Source organism: Drosophila melanogaster, chromosome 2L (assembly GCF_000001215.4).
Source record: "Drosophila melanogaster chromosome 2L".
Lineage (NCBI taxonomy): Eukaryota > Metazoa > Arthropoda > Insecta > Diptera > Drosophilidae > Drosophila > Drosophila melanogaster.
In genome coordinates this window covers 1988990-2006364 of record NT_033779.5, presented here as the reverse complement: position 1 = coordinate 2006364, position 17375 = coordinate 1988990, and the positions used below count along the sequence as shown (strand labels likewise).

At 42.4% G+C, this 17375-nt stretch overlaps 2 protein-coding genes, 1 long non-coding RNA gene and 1 other non-coding gene across 5 annotated transcripts; 2 read left to right on the top strand and 2 right to left on the bottom strand.

Annotated features, from left to right (window-relative positions):
- The first annotated feature begins 51 nt into the window (after positions 1-51).
- On the top strand, positions 52-9263 carry CG33543 (uncharacterized protein). The gene is made up of 7 exons (NM_001014458.5): positions 52-804; positions 3445-3696; positions 4052-4192; positions 4854-4985; positions 5279-5431; positions 7645-8133; positions 8407-9263. The coding sequence occupies exons 1-7, from the start codon at positions 750-752 to the stop codon at positions 8589-8591; spliced, it is 1407 nt and encodes a 468-aa protein (NP_001014458.3). The 5' UTR covers positions 52-749; the 3' UTR covers positions 8592-9263.
- Positions 2430-6307, bottom strand: asRNA:CR43464 (antisense RNA:CR43464). Its single transcript, NR_047875.1, has 5 exons — positions 6014-6307; positions 5155-5951; positions 4412-4962; positions 4019-4332; positions 2430-2920 (listed from the first exon to the last, which is right to left on the bottom strand).
- A 4941-nt stretch (positions 9264-14204) lies between the features above and the next one.
- Positions 14205-14984, top strand: Obp22a (Odorant-binding protein 22a). 2 transcript variants are annotated; one of them, NM_164447.3, is made up of 2 exons: positions 14205-14272; positions 14326-14984. In NM_164447.3, the coding sequence occupies exons 1-2, from the start codon at positions 14213-14215 to the stop codon at positions 14617-14619; spliced, it is 354 nt and encodes a 117-aa protein (NP_722746.2). In that variant the 5' UTR covers positions 14205-14212; the 3' UTR covers positions 14620-14984. The 2 variants fall into 2 exon arrangements, with proteins under 2 accessions (NP_722746.2, NP_001014457.1); NM_001014457.3 differs by having other exon boundaries at positions 14326-14660.
- Positions 14985-15470: 486 nt separating this feature from the next.
- On the bottom strand, positions 15471-16915 carry lncRNA:CR42874 (long non-coding RNA:CR42874). The gene is made up of 2 exons (NR_037728.3): positions 16524-16915; positions 15471-16452 (listed from the first exon to the last, which is right to left on the bottom strand). It is a non-coding gene; the product is annotated as a long non-coding RNA:CR42874 (long non-coding RNA).
- Positions 16916-17375: the final 460 nt, after the last annotated feature.

Here is a 17375-nt window from a genome sequence, read left to right as displayed (position 1 = left end):
GGCCCGACTTGCTGGCGATGGGGCAACAAGGATGTGGCAGGACGAGCGATGACTTCAGTGTACTTTCTGATTTCGCAACGGTTCGAACGTGAGCGCGCCTGCAGGAATCGAAGGACTCGCTTTTTGGGGAAGTCACAACGTGGACTTCGTCCTCGCACTCGCACTTCGTCAAGTATCCGCCGTGGATGCCGAATGTCCTGTGGTGCACTTTCAGTCGAATCTCGACGTTCGCCTGCAATGGATCAGGGGACTCCCAAGCGGCGGCTCCCCGAGTCAGTCAAGTAGAGCGCGAAAATTGAACGTAAAATCGCTCGCAGGATATGTTTGCCGGATATGTCAACCTACGCGGAGCCCAACCTCCGTCCGGTGGCTTCCTCCTCCGATCCGAGTGCTTCCCCAAGTGCTAGTGCTTAAGAAGAAGATAAAAAAAGAGGCGAGCAGGCCAGGAACCACAAAGCGAAATAGCCAAAAAGAGATATAAAGCAAAAATGTTGGCCCTGAGCTGGATGATGATGTCATGCCATTGTGCTGGCCAAAAGTGAAAGTGTTGTTGCCGCTTTTCCGGCCACGGGTGACACATGAGCGGCTCAGTCATGTGCCATTATCCCTCAAGTGCACGACCCAGTAATTAACTGCGAAAGCTACCCCACAAAAAAAGAAACGTGTAATAAACTCACTGCGAAAAATTGAGATTTAGTGGAATTGCCCATTAAGGATTATAGCCACATAAAGGATACTCTCGCTGAGCTATGGATACCCTAATTGCGCTCTGCTCTCTACTGTTGTTACTCCTTTCGCAAAACGGTAGGATAATCTCAGATCCAAGAAGGATTTCAATTGTCCCACGCTAAGTTGGACCGTTTTGGGGCAAACTCACTGCACAAGTATATATTTTCACTTTGTTTTTCCACTCTCTTTGTTTTCACAATAATGAAATTCATAGCTGAATGCAAAATGAGTTCATTTGTTTGCCCAACACTTTCGGAAATCCTTTGTTTTTCCAATTTTTGCAGCGTGTTGTGTTTGTGGATTTCTTTTAGAATTTCTTGATGAGCTAAATATTTCATTAGTGGCAAAAGGACGATTAGGCACTTTTGATGTGTACAAACAGCTCAAACATTTTAATAGCTCTATCTCAAATTTTAGTTGAAATAATTTAAGTTTTTTAAAGTTCTTGATATTTGTACTGTCTTTAGCTTCAGCCTTTCGTGCCCATCCAACTAAGACAAATATTTGCTTCTATTCTGCTGCCACAAATCCGCTTTCAAATGTTGCTGAACAGCCTCTCAAAAGGAAACTTTTTTGGGCCAACCTTTTTTTTAACAAACTGCTCTTGTCTCTCTGACCAAACATACATTTTTTATCTTCTGCGGCTACGCAATGTGGCATGGAAATATTACACATACGCCCATTGCGCCCTCAGCCTAAAAGTATGCAATGGCGAATGTTGGGCGACAGAGCAGGATGCACAGGCATTTAAGTAGTGCTAAGCCATGTGCAAGCGCTTTGCTAACGTCGAAGGAACCTACAACCTTCACCCAAATTAGCCCATGGCCATGTGCCACTCGAAGATGAAACGATTCATGGGAACCGTGCTGAGGAATTCATTGCGGCAAAGGAAGCGGCGGGGGCGAAATGAGCATGTGCCCAACTCAGCCACTTGACGGTCTTTGAAGTGTGGCAAGAAGAGGAGCAAGTTACTAAATGGGTTGAAAGATATGATTGAAGAACTACAAAAAATGCAGAGCCAAAGGCAAATAATGGAAGATAGATTCGTAGCTGAGGCATATGAAACTAGAAATGTTTAAGTATCTTAAATTTTTGTATGCACAATGGTTGGGGGGTACTATGTTTCGCTTACTAAAATCCCCATAATAAGTTCAGTTTACAATGTGGGCATTGTATTACCTCTGCAATTTCACGTATTCCTGCCATTTGCCCCTCATCATCATCTTCAACATGATTGATATGCAGCGCACAAAGGAGTCAAACCCTAACAATCCAATTGCAGAAATTGTACCTTTACTTCCGTATGTGTGTGTGTGTGGTGTGCTCCTATATTGCTTACGAATTCAAAAAGGCGCATTTGAATTTTTATTGAATTTACTTCAACGTTTGCCACACACACTGCCTAGCCATCAAATGAAATATTATTAAATTCAATTTGATGGATTTGATGCTTCCCCCGGCCAAGTATTTCAAATGGCAAGCTGAGTGGGTTTATTGATTGAGATGAAAAAGCGCAATTGGATAATAGATGAAATTTTATAAATCAATTGCCCAAAGTTTGTTAGTTGCTCGAAATGGATTCCATTTTCTGATTTATTTGCATATAAAATTAGTTGCAAAAACGCATTAAAGCTGTGAACTTTTTAGGCAAGTAGTTTTTTGAAAAGATTTTCCCATTTATTAAATAATCGAAGCGTTTTACATATAAAATCAACAATGTATTGTTTTCTAGCTTAATTTCATTGTCGAAAAATTCACCAAAAACTTGGCAATACATATGACCAGCTTATATTTTCAATGGTTTCCCCGTTTGTGTGTGCACGTGGTGCTATAGATTCAATTACCAATAATTAATTTAGCCAGCCGTCAGCAGCATGTCGAAAAAGAAATCGCACACAAAACGCTGTAAAACCAGCTCTTATCCCTTTTGCAAATAGTTTTGGATATTTGTTTTCAATTTTGTCTGCACAAAAGCTCTCGAACTGTTTGACTGAAATTTTAGCCGTCCAAAGCTAAGCATTCCAAAGGACGGGGCAAAGGGTTTTTGTAGCTGGGCTCGGGAAAATGTAATAAAAAGTAGGTACGCGCACTGGGAAGTGAAGAATTTGCCGCTCTGGGATGCGCCATAAAAAGCTGACGAAATCATTCGAAAAACTGCCATATTTCATTAGAAAAGGAACAACCAATTGTGCTAAAAAAAAAATAAAATAATGGCGAAATAACATTATTACGGAGAACATATGTGTAAAAATTTTTCTCATTGGAAAAACACTCTTCTGATGAAACATATCCTTAAAGTCACCATATGAATCATATAAGATTGCTTTCTGAATCCTTTGCAATTACAAAATGATTGCTGACCATATTTTTTCTCAACTCCACTCGTTCGCTTTACTAGGAAATGAAAATACAAGATAGGAATTTCTATTAAAACTGCAGCTGAAATGGTGAAGGCACTGAAATGAGATGCCTTGCATATTTCGCAAGATATCAAAATATCCAGAGCCATTCAGACACTGGCAGCAAAGCTAATTAAATGCCGGGCAAAACAAATAAAAAATTCGCGTTCGGTTCGGAGAAAAAAGGAGGGAAAACTGTCCATATAAATTATGATTATTTTTATGAGCTGCCAAGCCAAGTTGGTCGACCTTACCCCTTGAAAACGGATAAATTTAATGCAAAAAGCGCACCATCTCACCATCTTGCCCCTTGCAGCTGCAATCCTTGGCCAGTTGGACAGCACGAGCAGCGGGGGGAGTGGCACTGGCGGCGCGCCCCCCGATAGACCGCCCACTCCCCCGCTCAGCCTGCAGCCGTCGACGCCATCAATAACGCATTTCGTAAATGAGTCCTTCATCATCTTCTGCCAGACAGTACAAAAGGATATCGACACCAAGTGGCGCGATCCCCGCGGACAGACCCGTGAGAACACCAAGGGTCGCGTCCACATCGAGAAGAAGACGACGGGTAAGTGGAGCAGTGGCGAAGTGGTGACCCGGCCGAGTGGATAAAGTCACTGTCTGCTGGGCACGAGCATCCTTGTGCAGGATGCAAGGCAGAAAGTTGAGCGGAACGACCTGGTTGTGAATAATGGCCGCCTTATTAAATCATTGCCAAAACAGGAAGCTATTAAGAGTGCCCAAGCATACGACTGGGATGAGCATAAATAATGCCTTTCTCGGAGGAATTCAAGACTCAATTTAAACTGCATATATGATTAGAAGTAGTGAACTCTCACTATTTCCCATCAAAGAAGTCCTTATGCACTTGAGATTGACCTGAAACTTACCAGACTTTCCGCTGTGCATGTCCTTTGTTTCAGGACTCCTGGCATTAGTTTTCGAGCACATCGCACTGGAGGACAGAGGGAACTGGACCTGCGAGGTGAACGGGAACAGGAACGGCAATCGCAACGTGAATGTGGAACGTGAATTTTTGGCCTCCTTCGAGCTGCTCGTAAATCGTAAGTTGACTTCGGCTTTGGGGACTTGAAGGGCATTAAAGAAACGGGGTCGTAAAATCTGCAGCAGGATCTGTTTACTTGTCCTCTTAGTTGTGATTCGGCAGGACTGCCAAACGAGAGGAGTTTCATTCAGTTGGCAACTAAGGAATTAAACATTTATGAGCTTAGCCATTGGCTACTTTAAATTTGTATGTGGATACATTTGGATAACGAACTCACTTATATATTTCAACTTCATTATTTGGCTGACAAAAATCTTCGTTTGCAAGTTGTCCAATTTGGCCACAATGCTCTCGACCACTTTTTGCACACAATTCCGGACCAATTTCCGACTGACAAATCATTTAATGTGTTTACAAATCGGAATGACTGACTGCTTCGCTAGCCACATTTAAAGTAAGGCAATGAACCGGAACACAATCTGTCAACTTTCCAATCAAAGAGAGACCAAGTAAACAGAGGCAGCAAAGAAGCTGCTTAGTTATATATGTACATATACCCTGCATAGCATAGTATCCATGCGGTGGGTGGGGGTGCGGTGGCTATCATGACTGCATATTTACACACGGAATTTGAACAACGCACCCCTTCCGGCTTCCTCTCCTCCTCCTCCTCATTGTCCTTCTGCTCCCATCCACATTCCATCTGACTTGGTCCGCAGAGAAAATCTCATTTGGCAAGACGGAGCAAGTGCAGTCGGTGCGCGAGGGACGCGACGCGATGGTCAATTGCTTCGTGGAGGGAATGCCCGCGCCGGAGGTCTCCTGGCTCTACAATGGCGAATATATAAACAGTAAGTGGCACTTTGACCCTTCAACCCGGCTACACTATAACCAGCTATAACTTATTTCATTCATAATGAATGTAGCCGTATGTTTATTTCTACATTTAAGTTCCTTAACTTTGCTTTGAAAACACAACACTCTTTCTTTGAGTTAATTTCCAAATTAAAGCCAGCTTACCCGGATTTGTTAGTTCAATTTTCTGGCTGCACACACTTGCAAAACTTCTTGGCCATGCATGCATATCCCGACCTCCGTTTTGACCACATTTGTAACGCTCCCCTCCGCTTTGTTTCGCCTGCAGCCGTCAACTCGACGAAGCACAATCGCCTGTCCAACGGTCTGTACATCAGGAATGTGAGCCAAGCGGATGCCGGGGAGTACACGTGTCGGGCGATGCGCATAACGCCGACTTTCTCGGACTCCGATCAGATAACAATTTTGCTAAGGATACAACGTAAGTGTCGCCTTACTCCGCCTCACTCCGATGCACTCCGGCTAGGCTAACGGAGCAGGACACACGCAGGACGTGCCGCACTCGATAATATTTAATCTGGAATTTATTTTGCACCCCACTTGTTGGCAATTGCATTTGGCTGCTTTCGGTCCCCTCAGTGCCTTAGTTCCTTAGTTTTGCGGAAGTGAAAGGAGCTGTGCAACAAAATCTTTGCCGATGGCAGCTTAAAGTTGCTCGAGTCCCCTCCGTTTTGCCCCCTAGGGAGTGAACATGCTTCGTTGGCTTTAATAAGATTTCCAGCTCCGAGCAAAGTCCCGATTGAAGTTATCCTTATCCCCTCAGCACAGCGATGAGAATTCCTTCCGGATGTCAGGGTCAAGTAGCTGGGAAATGCAAATTATTGATGCAAATTTCATAATGAACATATTACCCGACTGAGCATTTCGAGCCAAAAGGGGATTCACATCAAGGGGAATATAAACTTATCCTGCGTACTGTCAGGGGATCTGCTAAGCAGGAGCTACAGAAGCAAAGTGTACTTAATTTAAAGTCACATACTAGTTACTCGCTAACTGCACTCACAAGTATGATTTATGAAGTGATTTATGATTAACATTCCTCCCACACACCCCAACGTATTGATCTTCAAGTTACGGCTCAAGTTAGTTTATCGCAAGTCAATAATTTCTGGTATTTGCAAACCCAAAAAACAGTCTCCTGGGACTCATTTGTATGGCTGACACTGCCGAGTTGTTGCCATCGATATCGCAACATATGGCTTCATAAACAAACCAACACCAGGCGAGCCAAGTATCCAGAAGCTTGGCCAACTTGATCCAAACTCCTCGTCCAGCATCCTAATGCCCCTTCGGAATTGAGTTGCCGTCAAAATTTTACTAATGACTGCCGGTCGAATATTTGCACAAGTCAAGCTTGGCACACTCAGAAAAACTCAATTGTAGAAATCGGTTTATTTTACATAGTATTATGAAAATGACAGTTCACGTTTTTCTTCTGAGTGCATCTGGGTCCAGCCAAGCGGACCAATCCGTCGGACTGTTGGCAACTGGAGGGCAAACAGCAGGCGAATGGAAACCGAAACTAATTTGCTGCCCGGCAGAAGCCCCCGTGCGGGGATTCCGTTGGATTCCGAATGGAAGCAGAAACAGTGGCAGCAGTTGAAATGCTGCAAATGCGGCAATATATAGGTTTGCATTTTCTCAGCCATAAACTTCAATGGACCGCATCGGCGACGAAGGCGACAAGGACACCAAGGACACTGGCACCACTGCGAAATGCTAAAATGTGCCATTAGCCGGGAGCAAGGGATGGAGGTCCTGCGAGTCCTTGGCCAGCACACAACTAACAGTGGGCAGCACATGAGCTAAGAGCAGTTATTGAAACTTAATTGCTTCGGCTGCACTGCAATTTAGCTGCTAGTTCTAAGGCAGATAATCTCTACTTCGATGGACACTTGAAGTTTACTAAAAGCCATCGCGATAGTACTTTTATCTGGCAAATCTTATTGAACCAATTCCAATAGACTTTCCACTATGCAAAGATACTTTTCAAAAGGGCAGAGAAAGCGAGAAAAATGAAATTCACAGCAGAGAGTGATTCAATTTCTCGATACAATGCTCAGTTTTTCCTTCCTGTCCGTTCCTTAACTCAAGTCTAAAGCCATTTCTTGATATTTTTCCCGGGAGTTAAAGGAAAATGTAAGAAAAAGTCGGATATCTGTTGTTCTAGTGATTCGATTATCACGTTGTGCAGGTGGCAAGTGAGTCAAAATTGGTTTTGATACTCCTTAAATATGATATTTTCAAAGAGTAATTTAACAGTCTAAAGTTTGTTTAATTTAGAGCACTTTGGAGTGTAGCATTGATTTAAAGTTCAATGGATTTGGGCACAATCAACTGTGATAAGAATATCCTTCCACAAATTTTGCCACGTTTTCGGAATTGAGAACAAGCAAAAGGGTGCCAAAGTTTCTGTGAATATGCGGGCGCAAAAACGTACACTTAGAGAAAACTTCATTGAAAATAATCAAGAACTTATGTCTTCAAACAAGTTTTTTGCAGTAAAAACTATTTCGAGACGAGATGCACTCCGTGTTGTTTTTTGGAGTGGATTATCCCCCGCCCCCCTCACTTATTCCCCAGCTACTATACACCTGTAACCCCCCTTTCGTATTCATCTCCACCCCTTCTTAGATAAACCCCACTGGTTCTTCAACGAGACCCTGCCCGTGCAGTACGCCTATGTGGGCGGGGCGGTGAACCTGAGCTGCGACGCGATGGGCGAGCCGCCACCATCGTTCACCTGGCTGCACAACAACAAGGGCATCGTGGGCTTCAATCACCGCATCTTCGTGGCGGACTACGGTGCCACGCTGCAGCTGCAGATGAAGAACGCCTCGCAGTTCGGCGACTACAAGTGCAAGGTGGCCAATCCGCTGGGCATGCTGGAGCGGGTGATCAAGCTGAGGCCAGGGCCTAAGCCACTGGGACCGCGGCGGTTCCAACTGAAGAAGCTCTACACCAACGGCTTCGAGCTGGACATCCAAACGCCAAGGATGAGCAACGTGTCCGACGAAATGCAGATCTACGGTTACCGGGTGGCCTACATGAGTGACACTGAGTTCAAGTTCAGCGCTGGAAACTGGAGCTATGCCAAGCAGAGGGACTTCTCCTTCCACGGGGGTGAGTGTCCTGTATTGGTTATAATTCGCAATTTATTGGCATACTTATCAATATTATAACGTGTTATCTGCTCTCATCGATTGTTTATTTGCCAATGTGCACTGGCTAAAATTCGCTTCAATGGCAACATGGCCAATTTAATTTGGTTGACTTCACACAACAGTCGAATTATGCACTGTCAGTTTTCAAAGGACTAATTAAACCCATTTGAATATACATTAGTGAGCGGTCGAAGTGCACTTAACATACTTTTTCAAATCATAACGATTCCAGGCAAGCACTTCATCATTCCCCACCTGGAGACGAACACCACGTATCTGATGCGGGCGGCCAGTAGGAATCTGGCCGGATTGAGCGACTGGAGTCCCGTGAAGGTGTTCACCACGGCCGCAGGATGCAGCTGGAGTCCTTGGCTGTATCCGTCATATGGACTCATTCTCGCTTTGATCTGGACATAGAGCCTCGACCTATACCGATCACCAATACCAAATGCAATCCCAACCCAAACTCGTTATTGTTGCGCTAAGTTTTCTGTTTTCGTGTATCTTCTGTGATAGAACTTTGTGTGTGCAATTTAACCTTTAACCTAACCCGAGAACGTTGAAGGAGCGAATTATTAAACGAAATGCTTTTAGCTATATATAGACGACATCTGTTTAGCCTATTGCCAATTTTTGCTGCCAACTTTCATTCATCGATCGCATTTTTTGTACGTTTTTTATGAGAAATTATTATCGAACGATTTTGAAGAGGGTGGAATCCTTACGATACATACAATACATATGCATTGTCAACTCTACCTTATAGTTAAATATGAAACGCCCAACTCTACATAAATGTTGTTCAAGCTAAAGATAACTAAAACGATATACAAGTAAACACACACACACACAAAAGAACCGAAAACTTTGATGAATTTTACAAAACACAAATGGAAGTCCAAATTATTGATTACAAATGATAAATGGAAGCAGAGCAAATCAATAATAGAAAGCGGATTGAATTAGCTTAATTGAAGTGAAAATCGAATACCAGAAATGAGAATCGAACCCCGAAGTAAAAAGTAAAGAAATGTTTAGTTGGTAAGCAGTGCGTATGAGTAATATGAAAATAAATTCAACTGAATGTGTATAAAAATGACTTTAATTTGATTTTGGTTTCTGGGTTGTAAGGTAGGTAAGTATGCATATTGGTACTTAGACTATCTTCTTTTCTAATTACATTAGTAGAGCTCTAAATTAATTAAGCCGCCACCCATTTGTTGAATAATTTCCTGGCTTCCTCTCCCTTAAAGATGCCTTCCGATGGTTATCTTTGTTTGTCACCTGCCGCCATAAAAATGTTTATCATACTCATTATCGCAAATCTCGCATTGCTTTCAGTCCATAAACATCCTGGGACAAGGACAAAGCCTCGGACAAAATGAAGGCTCATTGGCAATGCCAAGCACGTTCCCAATTACCAGGATACTTCGCACCCTCCTGCCAACCCTCATTTTCCCCCTTTTGGGGCAATAAAAAAAGAACATAATAAACTAACTCATAAAAGTCAATAAACTGTCAAATGGCAAAACATTTACATCACTTAAGCATAAATCTCCCGGCCATCCGGACACTTTGTCCTGTGCATCCTGCGGACGGCATCGCATGTGGAAGGATATCAGGCAGCCAGAGACCATTTACATAAGCCCACAAATTCGCCAGCGATAAATGATCATTAACGCAATCGGCTGTAATAACTTATTGTACTTTATTTAACTTTTATTTCAACGTGTGTGCACAAAAAATCGAAAACAGTTACGGGTCAGTGGGAATTTTCAGGCCGACGTGACAGCGTGAAACAAAAGTAAGCAAATTATGGCGCCCAAATAAATACAATTCATTGCTCTCGTGTTTGCCACGCGATTCATTGGTCTGCCACGCCCACATGTGCACAGTGGCAGATTATAAACACTCGATTTATTTTCCATTTTTTTGGTCACAATCACGAAATGCTGAAAGGCGGCATCTCTGGGCTTTATAGGGTTAATCTGACAAGAAATTTCGCCCCAAAGAATTTTTTTTGTATTTAAGCAGGGATTTTATTACTCGAACTCGTTATTGCTAATTGCATTAATTTATTAATTCTCGCAAGTGGAGAACAATCGTCTGAATGCAACACATGCAATTAATCGGCCTGCCGCAGCAATCACTTAACCTGCCCCATATGCGCCACGCCCACTTAAAGTCATAAGTTAACCAACTGATCAAAGTCGGCCCGAATGGAGTAAGATGTCAGTTGCACTTGCATTTGCACCTGCAGTTGCATTCGCCATTTCCCGTCGCACTTGCAATCTCGCATTTATTTATTGTTGTTGTTTTTTACTGGGTTGAACTCGTCTTTTACCGGGCAATTAATGGGTTTTTTCATATGCATATATATAGGCGTAATGTGCGGTGGGTGGCGTAAAGCAGCAAACATTATTACCTGGCCATCAGGAGCAGCAGAGTTTGCCGGTCAATCTCGCCGCCGCGTACCTGCGCCTCCTCTGTGTCCGTAATCGTTTCGGTTTATTTTAATTAAAATTTACAATTAATACTTAATGAGTCGGGCGAGTGACATCAGCAACAGCAGCAGCGCAACTGCGACTGCAGTAACATCAAATTGAATTTCCCGTGCAGCAGAGTTGTGTGAGTGGCATGTGGCAGCATCACCGTCGTCAGCATCAGCCAATGTGCATGATAATTTCGGAAAAGTAATTTCCACCCAAACACACAGCCCAGATTGGATACACACACCTACATGCAGGTATTTAAACAAATACACCCGAAAATAACCCGCATTTTTGGCCTCATTCTCTATGAATAATTGAAGTTTGTCGGCACATTTAATTGTTGAAATGGCAAATCGATGTTGCTTCAAGACGCTCAATGAAAGTGTGAAAGTCGTTGACAGTTTCCTTCTGAACGGCCATCCGTTCTGTCTGCTCCAACCCATTCAATATTCATGCTCGAATTGTCTGCATTGGTTGGCCAACTTGAAAAATATATTTGGATAATTGAGATGGAAAATTGTGGAAAATTTGCATGTCAAAGACAGGTGTCGGGGAACTTTTCCTCAATCCGTCACAGACGATAAGCAGCATATGTTTTTTTTTTAAATATATATATAAAGGATTGTTCCTGTTATTCTCAATCCCAGGAGTATATTTCATACCTAATTATTTATGCTGCTTCCATTTCTGTAATCCAATCGCAGTCGTGCTCTCTATAATTTGTCCGATCAACTTTCCGGCTTGATTTAAGCCCCCAGAGCTTAGTAAAACACACATGAGCCCAACTTTTCTAATTACCATTTGCAGGCGAACGAACGTCCAAGTTTTGGTGAAGTAAATACCCATTGGCAAAGTTATGAACAAATCATTAAGCTGTCAATTTTGCGTAGTTTACCGATAGGTGTAATAAATGAATGGGTAACTAGTAATTCGTGCCCAGGCAAATGAGTGCGGTATAGATTCGAAATTGATTGCCAGGACTTCTGGCTGATTGAAGTTAAATCTTTGCCGAGGTAACTCAATATTAGCCCCATTGAAAAGTTATGAACATTTTCGGGCCAAACTTCGTCCACACATCCCAGGCTGAATCTGTGCTTAGTGTTTGCCAAAGGAAAAAATTCGGAAAAGCTCTAAACTTTGTCTGCTTTTCTATTTTCGTTTTGGGCAATTAAATGGGAATTTCTGTTTCATTTTTCCCCATTCAATTCGATGACGGATATATCTCCTTGGCTCCGCCTAAAAGCCTAAATGGGTCAGAATCGTCGTCGTCCTTTTTCTGCATCACCATTGACATATGCAGGCTACTATGAAACACAGTTTTCCACTACTATTTCCCGCACTTCAGTGTCATTGTCTCTGTTCCTGCCGACTGTATATTTTGACATAGAAAACTTTTGCACCTTGTAACGACTTTTTAAGTGCCAGCACTCGCGTTTTCCGCAGCTAAAAAAAAACACACGGAGCGCAGAAAGAATGAAATGTGGAGCAAAATGAATATGTAAATCTAGGACTCTTTGCTGGCACCATGGCGAAATGAAACAAAAATAGGCGAAAGCGTTGCGAATGAAAATAAATGTGAATATTTATGTGATTTATATGGAAGGACTGTGGGCTTCAACTGGGACTCCGAAATCTCGCGGGGCACAGAAATGCGGTTGGCATCAGGGGGTTAAGTTTCAAGGGTTGGATTTAATGGAAATTTGCATATGCATGTCCGTGAGTCTGGCTATCTTTCCAGACTTTGTCTGTCTAGACAAATGAGTGAAGCTCAAAAAGAGTAAAATACATTTTGAAATCCTTACTATTCAGCGACATTGCCAATGTTTCGCAGCCCATTTTAATTGCTTTCGGTTGCCAAAAATGGGAAGGGGGAATCAATAGAACCTCAAATAAACATTGAATACAGCACAGCATTATGCGCTTATTTACTGAAACCATTGTGCTATTCATTTTACCTCATTTGGTATTTTGGCATTACGCATACGCCGCATGGACCAAAGCATATTAATTGAACAACTCTTCGGGTGAAAGCGCCACAACCCACTGCAATTTTTACTTTGTTTATGTCTATTTGTGTTTATGGTTTTGGGACCGAACGGCATTTTGTATCATTCCCTCATTATGCAAATGGTTGCGCTCTAAGTGCACTAAATATTGCGCATACGCCGCGTGTGCCAATAGGATGGCAAACCAAAAATGCATTCGGCCCATTTGTATGCGCTTAATTCAATATTTTATTTTGATACAAAGCTTAAATGCAGTTTGACTTCCCACTTAATATGCGGAACGGAAAATGTTCGAAAAATCCGAAATGTTAATGCGTAGTGCGTTTCCCTTACAAGCGAAGCCTGTTCAAACAACTTTATCATTAAAGCGATGAAGTGGGAGGGCCGTATATCTTTCGCCCTGGCTGAAATGCAATCCAGCTTTCATATCAGGTTCGTTATAATTACCCAAAGGCATCCTTTTGCACCAAAGGCAGGTACTTGGTTTCATTGAATTCTCATTCGCTTAAATCGATACGGTAAGTCACTTAATCTCTTGATCTTAAAAACAATCCAGAAAATGCAACCCCATCATTGGTGCTCTTAAAATTTATAAACCAGTGAGCCCATCAATTTCAATTTGGAATCTTTAAGGCTCACTCCCTACTTTCTACTCCCTTTGTTTGTCGAAAAATTAATTTAAAATTAATTTGTTTTTAATCGCGCTCATTGCGGCGAAATGGGTAGCGTTCCAGGATAATTTGCACATGTGGGCAAACAAATGAAAGCGCATTAAAAATGTAGAGGTAATCACGATGCTAATGACGTCGGCGGACAAAAGACGGACATCCAACGGACACGCAACGGACAATGGAGTTGGCTTCTGTTGCGGGGCAGGGGGTAAACAAATTAAGCTATCTGTTTCGTCATTTGATTAATTGCAATGCAATGCAATTTCAATTTTTTTTGCCAGCGCCATCCTTTGTGTCCTCATGTCCTGCCATATCATAACTGTCAGCGTCAGGACTGCAGATTGTTCCCGTTGCGATTTTTTTGCACGGTTCAGCTGGCAGCGGGACAAGAAAAAAGCCGCTGAAGAATTGACAGCTCATGGCAAACCCATGCCCGGCTACACTTTTTGGCCATTTGGCTGTAGTTATGGCATTCAATGTGTTTCCATGTTGTTAACAACGAATGCCAGCCATATGCAAATAATTAAGATAACTGCAGCTCCCTCTGACAGCAAAGGGGATTTATTTTAAATGCAAAAACCGCAGCAGGAGCATAAAAAATGTGCAACTGTTAAAAGTAGCAAGGGATTAAAAGTGCCGCCGAGCTGGAAAGTCATTAAAAGTGTATGCGTGCCACTTTGTATTGGCAACCGCAAAGGCAGTGGCACTCTATGTGGAATTTTTAACACTTTTTATAACCACTTTGGGCATTAGGAATCAATTGTATTGGTAGTAGTAGCCCGTTAATAACCATCAACAAGCGTGAATAATGAATCTTTACAAGGTGGAGCTGGGATGTCTGCAAGCTGCAAACAAAAACGATCTTCGAGATGCGAGTGTTGCTGGCTTTTGTACTTCTGCTTGGCCTCTCAGTTTTGGCCACTAAGGAAGTAAGTGCAACTATGAGATTAGAAATAAGTTATAAATTTGTAATTTTCCACAGCCGGAAGAAGTTAAAATTGTAAGCGAGTGTGCCAAGGAGAACAATGTTCATAGGAAGAAGGCACTGGACCTTTTAATGAGCTATCGTTTGAAGAAGAAAACCCACAACGTCATGTGCTTCATCAACTGCATCTTCGAGCGAACCAACATACTGCAGAAAGTTAAGGAAAAAGTTGTAAAGGAAAATCACAACTGCGACTCCATCAAGGACGCTGATAAGTGTGCAGAATCCTTCCAAAAATTTCAATGCTTGGTCAAGATTGAGATGAAAGTGAGGGGGATAGATAGAGGATAGAGTCCTATCTAGATCTAACAATAAACAAACTAAATTTCCCTAATAAGCGAATCGAATCAGCTTAAAGCCATTATGTCATGGTAAAATACACAACAAATTCACCCTAATTATTAGCGTGATAGTGCAGCAACGCGACATGTGCCACAAACAATGCCCAAACTTTAACAATTAATCAAGCCATTTTGCCCACACGAATTTAAAGTTTAGACACCACTAAAAGCACTTCGGAGTGCGAACTGCGAAAAATATGAAAACATAATGAAAACCAAAATAAACTCAAAGTTGGGCGGACTGTCAGCGGCAGATGAGGCAAGGGAAGGGGGGTCTGGCACTTGAGGCCTCGCTTAAAGTGGAGCCTCGTAATTAACGGAATTAAATGCAAGAAACTCGCTTTGTGCAGTGACCAAAAAATGACACGGCCAGAAACGGAGTTCTGGAATTTATTTACAACGGCCAACCGCATGGCAGCGAAAATTGTTCATATAACATTAACATTCGATTGGGGCGGAAGTTGCATTTTACTTTTAAATGCAGCGAGTGTGGAGGAATGTTTATATTTTTATTTTTATTTTTTTTTATTCTCGTTTCCATTTTCATTTTTGTCCACGGACAAAGAGAGATCTCCGCACATGCTGCTATTTATGCAAGAAATTCTGTGCAGACACAGCGGCTTACAAGGGGGCGGATTTTGGTGGAAGGGGCGTGGCGCCTGGTGGGTTAACTCATACGATATGCGGCCAGAAGCAGAGATACCAGAATGCACAGAAAATAAAATTAAGCGGCCCACCCATCCACATGACCCATTTAAATAATAACATTTTATTTTTTAAACTTTTAGTAACTTTATTTTTAAATGGTAATTTTCATACGTCAGCTACAAATAGTCAACTTGTTTAAAGAATTCCCATACCTCCGTTTATCTTTTGCTGCAGGATGGTGATTTTTTTTCTTAGTGTACCCACATCCGCCTACATTTCTTTTCATTTCCCATTTTTATTTCTCCACCGCCCCCTTTCACTCCGCCGCCTCCTGGCCCCCAATCCCAACCCCATCCCCAATCTCCATCCACCCACTTTTGCATGCAGCGTTGTGTCAAGTTTTTAAACGTCAGCTGTGTCTACAGATGGGTTAAGGGGGGGCCGAGCGCGGCGTCGGCGGGTTAAGAGGATGGACTGGGGGCTTGGCCCACATTCCTTTGCAGTTTCGGACTGCCGTGCTTTATGCGGATTCATATGTAAATCAAGTGAAACATCGCAGCCAGCGGACTCCTTCCTCGCAGAGCTGACTCGCAGAAGCCCCAACCGGAAGGTGAAAGCTAAAGTCACTGCCTAGGATTGTGGATTATGTGGCCATATAAAAGTCTGATCAACTGACTAGTTTTTTTTTATAAGATTGGTGCTATTATCAAAGCTTAAAGGGGATCTATAGAGGATTGTTGTTTTTTTAGTAGCTCTATTGTTATACCTTCTTAAATAGCTCCCAACCATGTTGATGAATCCCCAAGTTATGCGACCATTCAGATGCACACAAGTCGGATCAAACTGTCTTTAAGGCCACAAAAAATGAACACTCCGAAAAGGAAACCCAAATCCGACACCGAATCACTGGCGGAATTGCATTTCAAGCGATTCGTGGCGCAAAGTGAATGTAATAAAGCGATTTCTTTGCTTAAATATCCCCGTGCTAGCGCACTGCGGATAATTCTATCTGATGCACCACCCACCAACCTCTTATAACCGCCCCCACGCTTTTCCACCCGCCAGCATTATTTGCATATGGCCATATGGCCGGAGAATTTCAGTGAGTGTGTGTGTGTGTGTGAGTGTGTTTTGGCTGAAAAAGGAATGGAAATTGAGAAAACGAAATGGAAAGCTCTGCTGCTGTTGATTTGTGTTTTTACTTGCCTTCAGCTGCTGCCACCCATACCACCCACTACCCACTGCCAACCACTTCGCCTATTTCTGCTGTTTCTGATGTTTCAGTTGTTTTTGGCGTCTTATCAGGCTATTCTTTGTTCAGAAGAACGGAGAGCAGAAAACGAGAATGCGAATGCGAATACGAATCCGAATGCGAACTGTAGACCGTAATCGAAACCAAAACACTGACGAGCATTGTTTTCGATTCCGATTGAGCAGCTGGCTCATTATCAACGCCATGTCGGTGAGAAGTCGTCCCAAGAGCTGGGATATCAATGTAGTTGACTAACAGGAGGGCGAGAAGATAAGCCATCGGGTCAAGTTCCAGGATTGCAAGAGTATCGCATAGTCATCTTGCATTTCCCATCGAATGCAATGCATGGAATCAAGGCGTTCAGTTCATATTTCAAAATGATGAATCACATTTGTAGCTTAAGAGTATGATATCACTGCCTCTTGCGCCACAGTAAAATATATATGTTTCTTTCAGTGCACCGAAATTAACCCACTGATATCAACTTATCGTAAGCACAAAGAAAGCAATTTTTGTGCTCGAGGGTCGATCGAATTGTTGGTTGTTCATCCATTTCTCCCCTCATTTTCAACAAAGCGGAAGAAGCAATCAAAGCAAATAAAAGGAAATAACAATAAAAAGCCTACAAAAAGAGCGGCTCGAAAGATTATATCAAATTAGATTACAAAAGAGGAGAAAATTCTGAACTTGAAGCTTCCGCTCAGAGATTGCAGATCATTTAGCAGATTAGTCATTTTACATGCTAACTACAACTGTAATAAAAGTTATATCTCAGAAAAGCTTAGTTTTCTTTGATTACTAATATT